Below are 16,521 nucleotides of genomic sequence, written 5' to 3' on the forward strand. Positions count from 1 at the left end.
TAATCAAATCTGAGGAAAATCTGCAGTGAATGTCACATGTTGAAAATCAAATCCTTGTGTGTCATTTTGTCAAAATGAGTCAAAGAAATAAAGTCCAAAGTGTCTGTGAGGAAAGGAAGCAGAAGTTTTGGCCTCCTCATAGTTGATGGATAAATTTGGCAGCTTTTGCCTTCCAGACAAAGTGCTGAGATGCAGAACTATGTCGTCATGTTTTCTGAGTTTTACTGGATTCGAATGTTTTTTCGGGTCGTGTCCCGATCGGCACATCGGCCCATCAGCATAACGAGGTTTCTGGCTGATTGGAGATCAGCTCAGATTAATCCCATCAAAATGGATCATCCAGCATCTCCTGGATTAAAGCTGCTTCATCAGCTGGTGACCCTTTGACCTCTCAGGTAGAAACAGGAAGTGTGTCTGATTTTAGACCTCATAGAAAGATGAACAGAGAAATATTGGCCTTTCAAACTCAGACATTTTCTAGAAAAAAGTTTGAGTTTGAAAGGTCAATTTATTTTTTCTTTTGATGATAATTAACCATTTAAAAAAAACTCCAACATAAATGTTGCCATATCAGATTGTTATAATAACAGCTAATTCACATCATTCAGTCCCTTGCAGTCAAACTCAAACATTTGCCATTTTTTTTTAATTTTCAAAATTTTTTTCTGGAAAATTTTCAACTTGAAATTGAGAAATGTCCTTATTTTTTCTAGAATTTTTCTGAGAATTATCTTCAAATAACATTTTTCAAAGTTCTTTATTTGTTTGTCTTTTTAGTTTTACAGCTCAGAAATGTCCCCATTTTTTTTATAGAAAATGTCTGAAAATAATCTAAAAATTTTAGTTTTTTTCCCAGCAAATTTGGCTTTTCAAACTCAGGAATTATTTAGAAAACATCTGAGATTAAGATGAAACTTTCATACTTTTTGTCTGAAATTTACTCCTTTTGTCTTTCTACAAAATAGACCAGGGTCTCTTTGCTAATTTTTTGCCAGAGGATGAATTTCTTCTGAGATAAGAATGAAAATGTTCCTCATGGCCTGCAGGGGGCGCCATAGGGCAATATAGATGAAAATGCCCCTCATGGCCTGCAGGGGGCGCCATAGGGCAATATAGATGAAAATGCCCCTCATGGCCTGCAGGGGGCGCCATAGGACAGTATAAGCTCCAGATCAATGGCTTGGAGATTTACAGAAACCCACTGGACCCAAAGCCCAGTTCATATAAACTACCATTACATTTAAGAAAATACTCATGGAAAATAACATTTTTAAGTTAAACAGGAAATATTTATTTCATATTTTCTGTTTCAAATTTCTTGTAAATTAATGTGGAAATATTTTTTTTAAATATTTGATATTTTCCTTTAGAAAAATGTGATTTTTGATGAAGACGATGAGACTTTTCAAACAAACCAGCCAACACTGCAGCTTGAAACAGAAGATCACTTGGTTTATTGAGAGCAGAACCAGGCCTGTGTGACCAGAACAGACCGTGAAACTGGACCCGGAACCGCAACAGAACCAGCGGATCAGACCCAAAACCAGAACCTGCAGCAGAAATCAACTTCAACTCGTTTGATTTTAAAAATAAAGTCTTACTAAAATTGGTGCCGATTTTTTCGTCTGGAGGTCAGAGGTCGCTATAACGACCTCTGACCTCCAGCCTGGCAGGAAGGAAAAACCAGAGAAAATGGACCCAGAACCAGACCAACAGTTCTGCATGTGAAACTCCCGGTTACTGGGTTCACAGAACCAGATTAAATATCTGCCGTCTGGTTTCGGCCCATCAGGTAGAACCGACCAGAACCGACCGGACCATGAAGATGACTCCGATGGGTCTGGACCCGGTTCAGGTCCACTGGGCTAGATGCCTGATCAGCCTTGTTACCATAGAAACGATCCCTCAATAATTAAAACACAAAATATTTTAAGTGATAAAATAATCAATAATAATTTAACAGGTGCAGCAATAATATGGATTAATAGTTTGGGGCGATAACTGATATTTATCTCCATTTTGTTGCCATTTGTTTGTAAAAGGGGCGGAGCTTCATGCATCTGGTCATGTGACCGATGGTGATGCAGCAAAGGATTGTGGGTATTCAACTGAAGCAGAGAAGCAACATGGAGGGAAGAAAATTAATATAATATTTTTATATCAGTGCATTTTTATTATTAAGATAAATTATTACGATTCAGTTCAAACTTTTAGCAACTTAAAAGTATTTGGAGTCACAATATTCAATTTTACATTTAATTAAAATATAATTTTCTATTTAGATTAAGATTTTAAATAAATAAAATTATTGAATGAAATCATTAAACTATATGATTTATTAGAAATAGTTTCTTCAATTAATTACATTTTTTCCATCGTTTTCTATCTAACTTGTGTATCAACAGAACCAGAAAACGGGTCGAACACAATTTTGACTCAAAACCCTAAAAGTTTATATTATTTACACTAAAATTAAATATTGACGATATTAAGAAGCTAATAAGATGCTTTTTATACTGAATTTTTTCTCTTTGGTCAAATTTTTGTTGTTCTGGAAACGGTTCTGGGCCACAAATGGCCCCCGGACCGCTCTGGGTCAGAACCACCAGGTTCTGATCTTTACTTGAGTCTGACAATATGCCGGAGCCTCATCGGAACCATCTGGACCGACAGAACCTGCTGGTCCTGGGCTCGGTTCTGACCCAACCTGGTTTTAATCAGACTGTCTGGTTTTAACCGGTTTGAGTTGGTTCTGTTGGTCAGTGTAGGGACCGGTTCTGGTTCTGTGCAGGAAGTGATGAAGATGAAGCTGGTAAGGCATCGCAGTCCCAGATCAGACCAGTTGGGCCGGTTCTGACCAACTGGTTCTAGTGTTTTCTTCTTGGAGTTCTGATACGACAGCAAAGGCACACAGAGAATAAGAACCAGAACCTGAAACCCAAACCTCTGCAGAAACTTTTAGTATTCTGGAGAACGGGTCGGTATCAAGGCTAAAAATGGAATCAAAAAGTCCGAGCTCTGAAACAGGAAGTGACCTCACCTGAGAGGCTCCTCACAGGTGGACCGATCAGAACCGTTCTGGCTGCGGGAGTTAAAACCCGGAGCTGGAGTTCAAACTGCGAGCGACGCCATCAGACTGTTCCGGCCCGGTTCTACAACCCGCTACATTTAGGACGTTTTCTCCCGGTTCTAACAGAACTAAACATCTGAACCGGGTCGGTTTCAGCAGCGCGACCCTTCCTCTTAATGATCTGAAGCGACCAATCACCAGCCTCGCTGCTCGCAGTCTGAACACCTGTTCAGGTTCTGCATTAAGCTTCAAAGTGCAGATTCAAAGTCAACTTTTTGGTGTTCAAGTGCTTGATTTGTTCTCACATTTATGGCTTCAAAGAGCAGGAGCTGCAGAGACCACAGACTCTGGAAGTTGCTGCAGACCCTGCAGACGCCGCAGACCCTGCAGACGCCGCAGACCCTGCAGACGGCTCAGACCCTGCAGACGCCCCAGACCCTGCAGACGCCCCAGACCCTGCAGACGCCCAGACCCTGCAGACCCCGCAGACGCCTCAGACCCTGCAGAAGCCGCAGACCCTGCAGACGGCTCAGACCCTGCAGACGCCCCAGACCCTGCAGACGCCTCAGACCCTGCAGACGCCTCAGACCCTGCAGACGCCCCAGACCCTGCAGACGCCTCAGACCCTGCAGACGCCGCAGACCCTGCAGACGCCCCAGACCCTGCAGACACTGCAGACGCTGCAGACGCCTCAGACGCCTTACAGTCTCTTGGTGTGCTTGGAGTTGTAATGGCTCCTCATGTCTTTGCGGAGCCGGAACTTCTCCCCGCAGACGCCACAGATGTACAGGTGGACGTCCATGTGCTTCTCCAGCTGCTCGCCGCCTGGGAAGATCTGGAAGCACACCTGGCAGATGGTTTCTCCGGCCGACAGGTGGGAGATCATGTGTCGGACGTGGTCGTGCTTCAGGAAGGTTCCCTGGTCGCAGACGGGACACACGTAGCGCGCCATGCCCTTGTGCATGTCGGTGTGCAGCCGCAGCTGGCGCTCCCGCAGGAACTGCTTGCCGCAGGTCTGGCAGGTGAACTGCTTCTCCTTGGTGTGGACGGTGTAGTGCTCCCGCAGGTGGCAGCGCTGGTAGAAGCCTTTGCCGCAGATGCTGCAGAAGTGTTTGCGGCGGTGGTCGGGCTCCCCGCCCTCCTCCAGCGCCACGGGCCGAAACAAGTCCTGATCGTGACACGTCAAGGCGTGCTCCAGCGCCAGGCTCTCGTTCTGGAACAGCAGGCCGCAGTGAGGGCAGGCCAGGTCGGCGGCGTCCAGCAGACCCTCGTCCATCCCCTGAGGCTCCCCCAGCAGCGACAGCTCATCCTCCCCGTGGGAGTCCGACTCGGCGCCGTGGGACTCGCCGCAGCGCTCGGCGTGTTCCTGCAGCTGCCGGCCTTTGATGAGAACCTGGCCGCAACGCCCGCAGGCGCATATGTGGCCCATGTGGTTGGACAGGTAGTGTGAGGACTTGTCCTCCTCAGTCAGAAGAGCGCCGCAGAGTTCGCAGGGAGCGCAGTCGGCTTCCTGCTTCTCATCCTTGACCTTGCGGAGTTTGGCGGGGATCCCGGAGTCGCTGCTGCTCGGCAGGTGACCTTCAGCCGACTCGCCGCAGCTCTCCAGACCTGACACTCCCGGCTCCGACTCGCGGGTCAAACCCATCCTCTCCCTCAGCGAGTCTCTGGCTGCGTGCTCGCCCACCTGCACCATCTCGATCTCGGGGAACAGGCCTTCCTCCGGTTCCGCTTTGATGCTGCGGGTGGAGCCGGGCTCGCTGTCGGCCGCCAGCGACCTGACGGGCGGATCCGAGTCGGCCCGGCCGTCGGCCCAGTCGTCCTCGCCCTTACAGACGACCCTCTGCTCCTCGGCGCTGTCGGAGGCGGAGCTCTCCCCCTTGCTGGAGCTGTTGTCGCCCTCGGCGTTCCCTCGGGGCGGGTGGTAGGCCTTCCTGTTGGTGCAGGTCAGGATGTGCTCGATCAGCAGCTTCTCGCAGCTGAAGACGAAGCCGCAGTCGTCGCAGGTGTAGGTGCGGCCGAATCTGGGCCGGTCTTTGAGAGCAGAACTTCTGCCGCCGGGTCGCTTTCTCAGGTCACATGGCTGCTCTGCACCGCTGTCCGCTGTGGGCGGAGCCACAATCAAAGGTGTGCTAGCCACCTCCTCCGCTGGCACAACTACTGCCTGCGCCGCCCTGCTGGCCGCTACGGGAACAGCAGGGCGCCCTGCACTGCTGCTGGTCGACGCCTTCGGCAGAAGCTCCGCCTCTGGGGCCGTGGACCTCTGCTGCTCGTACATCCGCACTCCAAACATCATCTTCCCTCCAGAGACGCCGGTGGAGGAGCTGGAGGAAGAGGAGGAGGAGGAAGAGGCAGAGGAAGACGGGGTGAGGTTGGAGCTGCGGATGTCTCGGAGGTCCTCCAGCGAGTCGGGGATGTAGTACATCTGCAGGTAGGACATGGACGCCTTCAGCTCCTCGAACTCGTAGCTGCCCACCATGATGCGGCCGAGGTACATGAGCTGCAGGATGAGGTCGAAGCACTCGGCGCTGATCTGCATGTTGCTGAGGTCCAGGTGGCCCGCCCCCTGCTGGTCGCGGATGAACATCATCCGGAAGTAGGAGCTGCAGGCTGCCAGCACGGCCTTGTGGGCCCTGAAGTAGATGTCGCCGATGGCGATGAGGCAGTCGCACAGGAAGCCCCACTCCCGCTGGTTGTTGAGCTGCTGGAGGACGTGATCGCTGTGGCTCGGCCTCGCCATCGCCCTGGAGACGACAGGAACTCAGGTTAACGCCTGAAGAGTCCCGCAGTGACTCAGCAACATTCAACCCGAGTCATCACAGCAGGCTGCTGGGGGGTTTCCAGCGCCGCTTCAGGGCAGGAAACCAACTTCTGCTGCACAAAGCAGATTCATACGAGGCTCCTCCGAGCCGGTCAGAGTGAGACCTCTTACCGACACAAACCAGCTATGAAGGACCATGTGGCTGGAATGACAGAGTGAGACATCTCTCAGTAATCCGAATAAATCATGTTTGCAATATGCAGATCCCTGCATATTGCAGAAGTTTTCATGACCTTTGACTTTTCCCACACTTGCGGCTGATCTGTGGGAGAACCCCCTTTACTCTGATACCTTGAAAAAAAAATCCAGTTCAATATTTAGCAACTCAACTTCAACATTGATGCCACACACAACCCTGAACACACATTTTTTATGCAATATCTCCTACAATAAATGTTTTGTTGTTAAATAACAAAATCTTTAAATTATTTTAAGGTTTTCAAACTTTTCTTCTGTAGGGTTTTGACATTTTCAGCTGAAAGTGGAGCAAATGTTGCAGCTCTGGTTCTCAATCCAACCGATTCTAATTCAATGCAATTATTGCATGAATAATGACTAAAACTCGCATTTGTTACACACATATTTAAAACCGTAGGAGCCTGGTCTAGATCAAAGCAGATTCCTGGGTTAGAATGGCCTAGTCAAAGTCGATGTTCAGAGGAAAACTCTCAGGTTTGTGCAGCAGATTCATTGGATGTTTATCCCTGGTAGCACCATCTACTGCAAACATGAGGAACTATTTGTTTGATTTAATTTGCATAAAAGCAGAGTTTTATAAAGAAAAGGCGAAATGGAAACGAAGCCTGAGAGATCAGAACCAGAGTCCACAGAACAGCTGCAGAACCTGGAGGTTCTGGAAGGACTGAGGCTCTAATGAAACTGGAGGTTCTGGTCCAAATGACGGAAAGCAGAAATTTATCCTGCAGGAAGGCAGGATGTCCTCATCACGATGACCGCAGAGGAACAAGAAGTTCTGGACGGAATGATGCGGTTCTGGATCACATGAGAGACAACAGCTACATTAAATCTGTGGCTGGTTCTCCGAGACGTTTGGACCAACCCACCGAGAAGATGGTCCATACCGTTACCTTTAGAACAATAATCAGCTTTATTTGATCATTTTAAAACATGTTTTCCTGCTTCTTTCAGATATTTGGACAAAGTTCTGCCTCCTTCGCCTCCGAACTCCGTGATAAAAACAGAGAAACGGGACGTCATTCAGCCTCCTGGAGCTTCTTCAGCCCACACGACTCCCCCACGACCGCAGAACTACTGCGGGAGCCGCCACGCACTTACCGGCTGTCAGCTCCACGCACCGCGAGGCGAGGACGGGCTGCGTTCGGGGTCGGACAGCTTCGAGAGGCAGGCGGCGCTCCGAAGCTAAAATGGAGATCCGTAACTAGCTGCGGGAAGCTACTCGGTGTTAGCCTAGCCTGCACCGGATGTTACCGAAGTGGGACTTTCAAAGTAAAAGATCATAAAGAGCAACACGCAGTTCTGATCTGAGGTTAGCACCAAGAGGCACCACAGCAAAAAGTATTAGCTTTTCATCATCCATGTTCAAATGTTTATGCAATATTTATCTGTAAGAAACAACTAGAATGAACAAAGTAACACAATATATCAGCAAATAAAATATAGAAATAAAACAATACTTACATATAAAACTTTAAATACATGCATTAGTTACGATTATATTTTTGGTGGGTATTTAGGTCATAAAATCAAAATAAGCTTTTTTCAACTTAGTTCCATTATGCTCTTAATGAAAGCATTTTAATAAAACAGATTATATGAAATACATTTGGGAAACATTTTAATTCTTTCTAGTGTACATGAATATAGAAAATGTTTTTACATGGTTCACAGCCTGGAGGAATATATGATAGCAGTCAGAAAACAACACATAGTTTTAGAAAAAGTGTTTCTGAAACGTATAAAGTTCTAAAACAACATTTAGATTTATACTTTATACTACAGTTATAATTCAGTTAAATGTATAAATTAATTACACTACCTTATTAAAATAAATGAAATGCATTAAAACAAATATTTTACACTTTATTGTATTTTATATAGCCTAATTGATTTAAAACATTATATTTACGAAATTCTCTTTTCTCTCTCTCATTTTTTAAAATTTTTTTTACATTCTTAAGCAACACTTATTTTGAAAATCCGTCCCGGATACGACCTGACTGAACGCAGACAGCGGCGCTACAGAGCCACATCTCTCCCGCAAACGACCCGCCACCCCCGCACTGCCACCGCACTCGGCAGCAGGCCGTTTTCCCTCCGCTGTAGCCGCGAAGGCAGCTTCGCGGACCGGCCAGGAGGTCGTTAACTCACCTGAAGTCTGCCGGAGGCCCGCGGAGGAGCTGCGTTTGTCGGCGGCGGAGGGGCTGCGGTTCCCGGGGAGACGGAGCTTTTTCCTGCCGGGGCAGGTTGTGGCGTTTCGGGCGGAAAGTTGAGACGAAGCGGCGCCTCTCCTTTCCCTCCTCCAGCAGGATGACAGAACTTCCGCACTGACTGCCGCAACGTCACTGAAGAGTGTCAAAATAAAACACATCCGGTTCTCCGTTTCTCTCTCTGTGCTAGCTGCTAACGTCATTAGCAAGCCGAGCCGGCCAGAGGCAGAAGCAAACTCTGAGGCTGTTTTACTCTGAAGTTTAGAACCCATCATGAGTTTAAATCCTATCTTTGTTAAAAATTGTTGAATGGAAAAGCAAAACATTTATTTATAAAAGTATTTTAGAAAAAACAAATCCCTCTTTATTGATTTATTGTCTTGTTTTATAAGAGGACTGGCTGTGTCCCACAGCCGGGAGTGTTAGTTGTTTTCAGTCAGAGGCTTATAGTTCTGCTGCAACACAGACCTCTACAGGAGATCCCCTATGACAAAAAGCCTCCTTACCATCACCCTAATCTTTATCTCCTAGTCAGAGCAAATGTTTTATTAATGATAGAAAAATAATTCACACCTACATTTTCCAGGGGTCTTAATATGTTGCAGCTAATAAAAAAGTATTCACACCTTGAGCAGCGATGAGTGGTTGAATCTGCTTCACCTGATTTCATTCTTCAGGTTTTCAGGTTGGATGGACAGCTACAGAATGATGCTGCCACCACCGTGCTTCACAGAATGATGCTGCCACCACCGTGCTTCATAGGTTGGCTGCTGTCAAATATCCCTGCTGTAAAGGCTGGAGCTGCTGCTGGAGTTTGGATCAAAAGCTCCTGATTTCAGTCCTTTAGAGCAAAGACACCAGCTGGTCTCCATCTAACTGAGTATTTCTTAATTTTATCTTTATTTAACTAGGACAATTACTAAAAACACTTTCTTATTTTGAAAAAGTTGTTTCTGGATGGTTCTAGTATTTCCATTATTTTTATTTATTTATATAAATTATTATTATTATTATTACTATTATTATTATTATTATTATGCATTTCTAGACTTCCATATCACCCTGAAAACAATCTCTGGTTCCAACTGCAGAAATAATATTAACAATAATGATAATAAGATTTATTGCCTCAGTTATTTTAGTGTTTTCAAGGTTTTAACCTTAAAATTAAATAAAAATCTTTGTCGTTTTGTCGGACTCTTTGCTTAGGATGATTATTGATTATTGATAAGGATTTATTTGGCTTCCCAGTGAGTTCACGTGACCAGGGAGCCCTTTTGATCCGTTCTCTCGCGAGACGTGACGCGACTCTTCGCGAGATCACGTCTGTAGCTGCAAATCGGCTCCTGAAGACAATCTGCTCGTTTCTGCGGTAAGAGGCTGATTAATCCGGCGCGTGCGCGACAAGCGCCGACCGAGCGCGTGTGCGGGGCTCGGGGCGCGTGCTCGCGCGCCTGTGTTTGCGCGGTGTTGCTGGTGGGGACGTGTGTGTGTGTGTGTGTGTGTGTGTGTGTGTGTGTGTATGTGTGTGTGTGTGTGTGTGTGTGTGTGTGTGTGTGTGTGTGTGTGTGTGTGTGTGTGTGTGTGTGTGGAGGAGAGCGGGATGGATGGATGGAGGCTGCAGCCTGACGGGCGCGACGCGGCGTGCACGCGCGCCGGCTATGGTCACCCTCGATCTTCATCCTGCTCCTCTTCCTCTGCGCGTGTGCGCTGGCATCCTGCGGGTGACCTTCAATCGGAGGTCACATGTCCAGCTGGTCAGACCTGGGTTTTAGAGGTGGGCGGGGCCATTTGCGCTCGGGTTCTGCGCGTGCACGTCTGGCTCAGACGCCCAGCAGCCAGGTGTGTGTCCAGGTGTGTGTCCAGGTGTGTGTTCACAAACAGATCAGAGACGGACAACAGGGGCCGGAAACCTCAGGAAGCTGCCCGTTACCATGGTTACGGATGCTGGAAACGGTCCAGAGGCGATGCAAAGAAATCCGAGGCCCAACATGTTGGCCCTTCAAAATAAAACTCAGGCTTTCTCAGGTTTTAGAGGACAGATCAGTTTGATGGAGGTTCTGCAGGAGAGTCGGCTGTTCAAAGAACCGTCTGGTACCGGAGCTGGTCCCAGTGTTCCCAGTATTTCCAGTGTTCTCAGTATTCCCAGTGTTCCCAGTATTGGAACACAAAGTGTGAATTTAATTATTCACACTTACATATTAAATAATTAATTATTATTACAATTAATTATTTAATTATTGCTTTAATTAATTATTTAATAATTAATTATATAAATAATTATTAAAAAGAGACAAAATACAGAAATCATGTTGAATAAATAAATTCTTCTGATCTCTTTAATTTTAAGAATTTGACTTAAATTTAAAGCTGAAATTTCATAAATACAATAAAATGAAATGTTTCCATAACTGATGCCATCAAAGTGTCTTCATTGAGTCGTTATGGATTAGAATGCTCCAGCTGCAGTCAGTGCTGCAACGCGTCTGAGGAGGCCTCTGACTGAAGACTGTTGCTGTATGATGGTCACATGACTGTGATGATTTTTAATCTGGATTTGGACCAGTTTATACTGATTGGGATTAGTTCTGCTAATCCAGCTCCTTTGCTTTTGCTGCTCTTTCAAACCGTCTGGCTGTTTAGGGGTCAAAGTTCAGGTAATATTTGAGCTTTTAAGATTCTAATCAGTCATAAAAATGATACCTCGTTACCATGGTGGCACATCATTGCAGAAAGTAAAACGTTGAAAGATGAAAGTAGAAGGTTCTGTGTGGGTGGTCTGGGTCGGGTTCTGACCCGGTTCTGGTTTCCAGGCGGGCCATGGAGGTGTCGTCCCACAGCCTCGTCCTGCTGCAGCAGCTCAACGTGCAGAGAGAGTTCGGCTTCCTGTGCGACTGCACCGTTGCCATCGGTAACGTGTACTTCAAGGCGCACCGCGCCGTTCTGGCCGCTTTCTCCAACTACTTCAAGATGATCTTCATCCACCAGTCCAGGTAAAACACCTGAGGATGAACAAACTGATGGTTAATCGGATGATAAATGATTGACTTTGGAGTTTTGATGGATTATAGATTCATGGATTAGGATCAATGATCTCTGTTCACAGCTGATCCTGATTTAGATTTTGGCCTGAGTTATAATTATGAATTTGGATTTGGACCAGTTTATTGGGATTAGTTAATCTGAGTTAATCCAGTTGATCAGTTTATGTTAATAAATGGTCTGTTAGTGTATTTTGATGTGATAATTCAGGTTTATTTAATCCAGATGATGTCAGATTTTAGCTGATGTATTGTTTTAGATCCTGTGGTGACCTCTGACCTCCTGCCTCCTCAGTGAATGTATAAAGATCCAGCCCACCGACATCCAGCCGGACGTCTTCAGCTACCTGCTGCACATCATGTACACCGGGATGTGTCCCAAGCAGCCGGTGGACCAGAGCCGGCTGCAGGACGGCATCAAGTTCCTGCACGCCTACCAGCTGTGCCGCAAGCCGGGCGACGCCGCCGCCGACGCCACCACCGACGGCGTCCGCATGTCCAACCTGTATGGCATCCAGATCTCCTCCCAGCTGGCCAGCAAAGACACGCCGGGTGTCCCAAAGGCCGCCGCGGCGTCCCGGGCGGCCCCAGAGCCGCGGTCCCAGCTGTCCCTTGCCGTGGGATTGGACGCCGTCCCACAGGACCACCAGCAGGCGGCGCTGCGCAACATCTGCTCTGTGACGTCGGCGGACGACTCGAACGTCTCCAGCCGCATCAAGCAGGAGCGGGTGGAGGAGGAGGACGGCGAGGCGGAGGACGGGGCCCCGCAGGGCGGCAGCCCGCTGTTCAAAGGGCGCCCCCTGCTGCTGCAGTGCCCGCGCTGCGGGGAGCGCTGCTCCTCGCCGGAGGACCTGAGGGAGCACCTGTTCAGCCACGCCCTGGACCCCGCACGCCTCATGGATGGGCTGCCGCCGCCAGCGGGCGCCGACGAGCCGCTGCCGGGAGGCGACGAGCCGCTGGACGCAGGCTGCCTGGAGGAGGCGCTGCGGCAGAGCCAGGTGCTCGCCAACCAGCTGGCGGCGGAGCTTAGGCGGAGCCGCGGCGACGGCGACGGCGGCACAAGCCCCGCCCCCACCGTGCTCCACTCCCGCAAGCGAAAGATCGCCTGTGCCGTCTGCAGCCTGCGCTTCTCCCACAAGAGCCAGCTGCAGGAACACATGTACAGCCACACCGGCAAGCCGGGCCGCTTCCACCGATACAACCGCCTCTGCAGCCAGCTCTTCCAGGGCTCCGCCCACTTCTGCGACGCCGCCGCCGCCGGCGAGCCGGGCGGAGGGGGCGGGGCCTCGGCCGCGCTCTGCGAGGACGGCAACCGGGACACACAGGACAACGGCAGCTCCTGCTACTCGCTGGACTCAGAGGTGTCCCAGGAGAGCGTGGACGGTGTCCCCGTCGAGTGATGATGATGTCATCATTGGGGACTGAGTACCTGTGCAGGTGTGTGTGTGTGTGTGTGTGAGTAAACCAGTCATTCTCCCAGTTTCTCTCTGGTTTGTGTTGAACTTTGTGGAACGCTCCTACTGATGATGATGACGTCACCCTCATCCTGGAAGAGCGATGAAGAGCGTCGGCTTGTGAGGAAGAGGATGCTGGGCCGCAGCTCTTCATCAGCAGACAGCCGTGCCTTGATGACCTTCGGCCGCCTGGCAGCTCCAAGCTTCATGACAATCTGCAGCTTTTTGACCAATCAGCTCTCACATCTGGAGCGGGGCATCCTGCTGGAAAGAAAGTACACCCCGTCAGTTCTGACAACAGAATTTAGTAAAAGAACACTGAATATTGTCACACTGACTTCATCTTGTTGTTTACACTGCAATGCATTCTGGGTAGATGACATATACTGAGCTAGGTGCTATGATGCTAGCTCCAACCAGACAGAACAGAAACGTTGAGTAATGTTCAGGCCCTTTGATTTGAACTGGAGCGTTAGCTTTAGCTAATGTTGTTAGCTCAACTTAATGATATTAACTGTGGCTAATGTTGCTTTCGCTAGTTAATGGTGTTAAATCTAGCTAGCAACATTAGCCAAAACCAGGAGCTATAACTAATACTTATAGCTAAGGCTAATAGCTTAGCTAGCTTATGTTTGGTTTCAAGGCTAAAGTCGCTGTAGCGACACAAACAACATCTTAGAACATCTTCAGTCAGTCATGGATCCATTTAGGTATTTTTCTCGTTTTCTGGTCGTTTCTCAGAACGGATCAAAATCAGCATCTGAGGCTGTGTTGCTGCTCTTTAACCTGGGAAGAGTTCAAAGGTCAAAATGTCTGCAGGTCAAAGGTCAAAATTTCTGAGGTCCATCATCCATGTCAGAGATCTGCTTGTTAGTGAATGTTCAGCAAATTGGGCCTGAAATCAGAGCAATGGTCTGCTAAAGGCCTCATTTACAAGAAAAGGTTAAAGGTCATGACCCTGAGCAGGCTGGAACACAGCTGGTTGTAAACACAGCTGGTTGTAAACACAGCTGGTTGTAAACACAGCGGTGGACGGGTCATGATAGGTGGGCTTCTTTTCGATGAAGTTTGGTTCAAACCGGGTCGTCAACGGAAACATGAATAAAGGTGTTTCAATGGCCTAGTTAAAGTCCAGAGAGCTGATTGGATTGGACAAAATTCAAGGCACAGATTTTATGGGATGTACTTACTTTTCACCAGAGCTAGATCAGTCAGATGTTTACAGGCTCATGGAGACGTTTTGTGGTATTTTTGCGTCTGGGATCAGTTTCTGTTTCAGAGATCTGATTGGAGGAGAGCAGAGTCAGAATCGATCAGGCATGTTGATTCATAACCAATAATCCCGTTCAGATTAGCTAAAGTCAGAAAAAATAAAATCCAGGATGCTCCTTTAAAGCTACTGCTGGGGTCAGAGGTCACATGATGTCACTGAACGCGTGACTGTCGTCTTTCTCTCCGTGTCTCACCATAACAACAAGAAGTTCAGTGTCAACGTGTTTTGTACACGTTTTGTTTTTCATCGATGGAAATGTTTTGCAAATAAATGTCCTTTTTTCACCAATCACGTCGCAGGTCTTTAATTGGGAGTTCTCCCTCGTCCAATCGATTACTCAGGAGCTGATTCGGTAGAAAATAAATTCGTTATTTTAATGGAAATTAGTTAAAAATGTGATTTATTTAAAATAAAATGACCAGAAATGACAGCGGAGCTCTGGCTGCACTGGCAGGTTCAGACCAGCAGGGGGTAGTAGAGCAATGAGAAAAGTATTTCAGACATTCAAAGAGAAGCAGCTTTAAATAAATGATCATAAACACATGCAAACAAATGCAGAATTCTTACTATAACTAGAAGTTATATTTTAATATATATATTTTTTACTATTTTATTCGTTTTATTTTATAACTGATTCATATTGTTTTACCTAAACCAATGCTCAGGCTTCCCAGGAGCCTTTGCATCTGGAAAGAACTTCAGAAATATTCCATTTAAATTCCCAAATATTAAGGAGAATAAAAGTAGAAAACTAAAAAAATATTAGAGAAATAAGACATTTAAAACAGAAACTGCTCAATAATTAATCTTTAAAATTAGGATGAACAGAATTAAACTATTATTTGTCCTGTTTCTCTAATTTTTCAGTAAATTTACTTTCTCATCTGAAAACATGAAAACTTGAAGCTTTTTCACTCAAATGTGACAGAAATAAAATCATTTTTATCCTGTTTGAGTTTTTTGTTGTAAAAACGTCACAATATGCAATGAAACATTATCTTGCTCGCCTGCAGGTGGCGCTGATCAGTTCCTACCTGTCTGCAGGTGAAACCAGCGCGTTTCACCTGAAGTCCAAATTTTCCTCCATTTCCCAGAATCCCTTTCGTCCCGGACTCAGTGAGTGGCGCTCACCTGGCGGAGGGTCTGATTGGTCGCCGCGCTGTTGCTTAGGGACAGATGGGGGTATTTTTACTCTCCATCTCTATAGAAACAAAAGCTGCTGCTTTTCCTCACAATTTAAAAATAGATCAGGAGGATGAAGACCTGCTGCACATCGATCACTGATTATCGATCACTGATCGGTGAAACAGCTCAGGGGTTTATTTCCTGTGTGACAGGAAGTCAGAGAAACAGGAGAAGAAAAACTTCATCCTTTTTTCTGCTGCTTCTATAAATGAAAACTTATTACTATTATTATTATTATTATTATTATTACTATTACTATTATTATTATTATTATTATTATTATTATTATTATTATATTATTATTATTATTATTATTATTATTATTATTATTATTACTATTATTATTATTATTATTATTACTATTATTATTATTATTATTATTATTATTATTACTATTATTATTATTATTATTATTATTATTATTATTATTATTATTATTATTATTATTATTCAGCTCCTGTGACTCTGTCCTCTTCTTCTTATTAAAACATCTTAATTTTAGTCAGACTGGATGGACTTTGACTAGGCCATCTTAACCCATAAAGCTGCTTTGATCTAATAATTCCTGCATGTTTAATCCAAGTCTCTTTTTTGAAGGTTTTCCTAATTTAGTTCCATCTTCCCATCAACGCTGACCATCCTCCCTCAGCATGATGCTACCACCACCGTGCTTCACTTTATTCAGGAAAACCAGTTTGTTTCCGTTTTGGTTCCATCTGAACAGAGAAATTTCCTGAGTCCTTCAGGAAACTCAGGAAAGGATTCTCTCCAGTCTGTGTCCGGGTCCAGGTCCGGGTTCCCGGTCCAGTCCAGGTCTCTGTCAGACATTCAGAGCCTCAGACGTTGTAGCAGCAGAACCTGCTGCTGCCTCCATGCTGATATTTTACTCATTTTCTCTGCGTGCATGCATGTAGCTTCTCTCTCTTTACCTGTGTGTGTGTGTGTGTGAGTGAGTGTGAGTGATTGTTTGTGTCTGTGTGTGTGTTACAGAGAGACAGTGTGTGTGTGTGTGTCTGTGAGTGAGTGTGTGTGATTGTGTGTGTGTGTGTGGGTGAGGATGTGTGTGTGTGAGTGAGTGTGTGTGTGATTGTGTGTGTCTGTGTGTGTTACAGAGAGAGAGTGTGTGTGATTGTGTGTCTGTGTGTTTGTGTCTGTGTGTTTGTTGCTTGTTTTGAGACTTTCTGATGAAATCTGACAGAAATTCGTTGAAGGAAATAAAATCCTCGCCCCCTGAGGTGATGTCACTTCCTGCCGCGTTGCTTATTGAGCAAC

General features: G+C 46.4%; 2 protein-coding genes across 4 annotated transcripts; one reads left to right on the forward strand and one right to left on the reverse strand.

Moving 5' to 3' along the window:
- Nucleotides 1–1,431: 1,431 nt before the first annotated feature.
- zbtb1 (zinc finger and BTB domain containing 1) lies at nucleotides 1,432–8,447 on the reverse strand. Of its 2 annotated transcripts, none has more exons than XM_055023984.1 (2): nucleotides 8,238–8,447; nucleotides 1,432–5,811 (listed from the first exon to the last, which is right to left on the reverse strand). In XM_055023984.1, the coding sequence occupies exon 2, from the start codon at nucleotides 5,805–5,807 to the stop codon at nucleotides 3,771–3,773; it is 2,037 nt and encodes a 678-aa protein (XP_054879959.1). In that variant the 5' UTR covers nucleotides 5,808–5,811; nucleotides 8,238–8,447; the 3' UTR covers nucleotides 1,432–3,770. The 2 variants fall into 2 exon arrangements, with proteins under 2 accessions (XP_054879959.1, XP_054879960.1); XM_055023985.1 differs by lacking the exon at nucleotides 8,238–8,447 and adding an exon at nucleotides 7,185–7,367.
- A 645-nt stretch (nucleotides 8,448–9,092) lies between these two features.
- zbtb25 (zinc finger and BTB domain containing 25) lies at nucleotides 9,093–14,352 on the forward strand. Of its 2 annotated transcripts, none has more exons than XM_055023927.1 (3): nucleotides 9,093–9,176; nucleotides 11,110–11,289; nucleotides 11,633–14,352. In XM_055023927.1, the coding sequence occupies exons 2-3, from the start codon at nucleotides 11,117–11,119 to the stop codon at nucleotides 12,735–12,737; spliced, it is 1,278 nt and encodes a 425-aa protein (XP_054879902.1). In that variant the 5' UTR covers nucleotides 9,093–9,176; nucleotides 11,110–11,116; the 3' UTR covers nucleotides 12,738–14,352. The 2 variants fall into 2 exon arrangements, with proteins under 2 accessions (XP_054879902.1, XP_054879901.1); XM_055023926.1 differs by lacking the exon at nucleotides 9,093–9,176 and adding an exon at nucleotides 9,594–9,668.
- Nucleotides 14,353–16,521: the final 2,169 nt, after the last annotated feature.

Source organism: Poeciliopsis prolifica, unplaced genomic scaffold, assembly GCF_027474105.1.
Source record: "Poeciliopsis prolifica strain line A6 unplaced genomic scaffold, Auburn_PproV2 SCAFFOLD111, whole genome shotgun sequence".
NCBI lineage: Eukaryota > Metazoa > Chordata > Actinopteri > Cyprinodontiformes > Poeciliidae > Poeciliopsis > Poeciliopsis prolifica.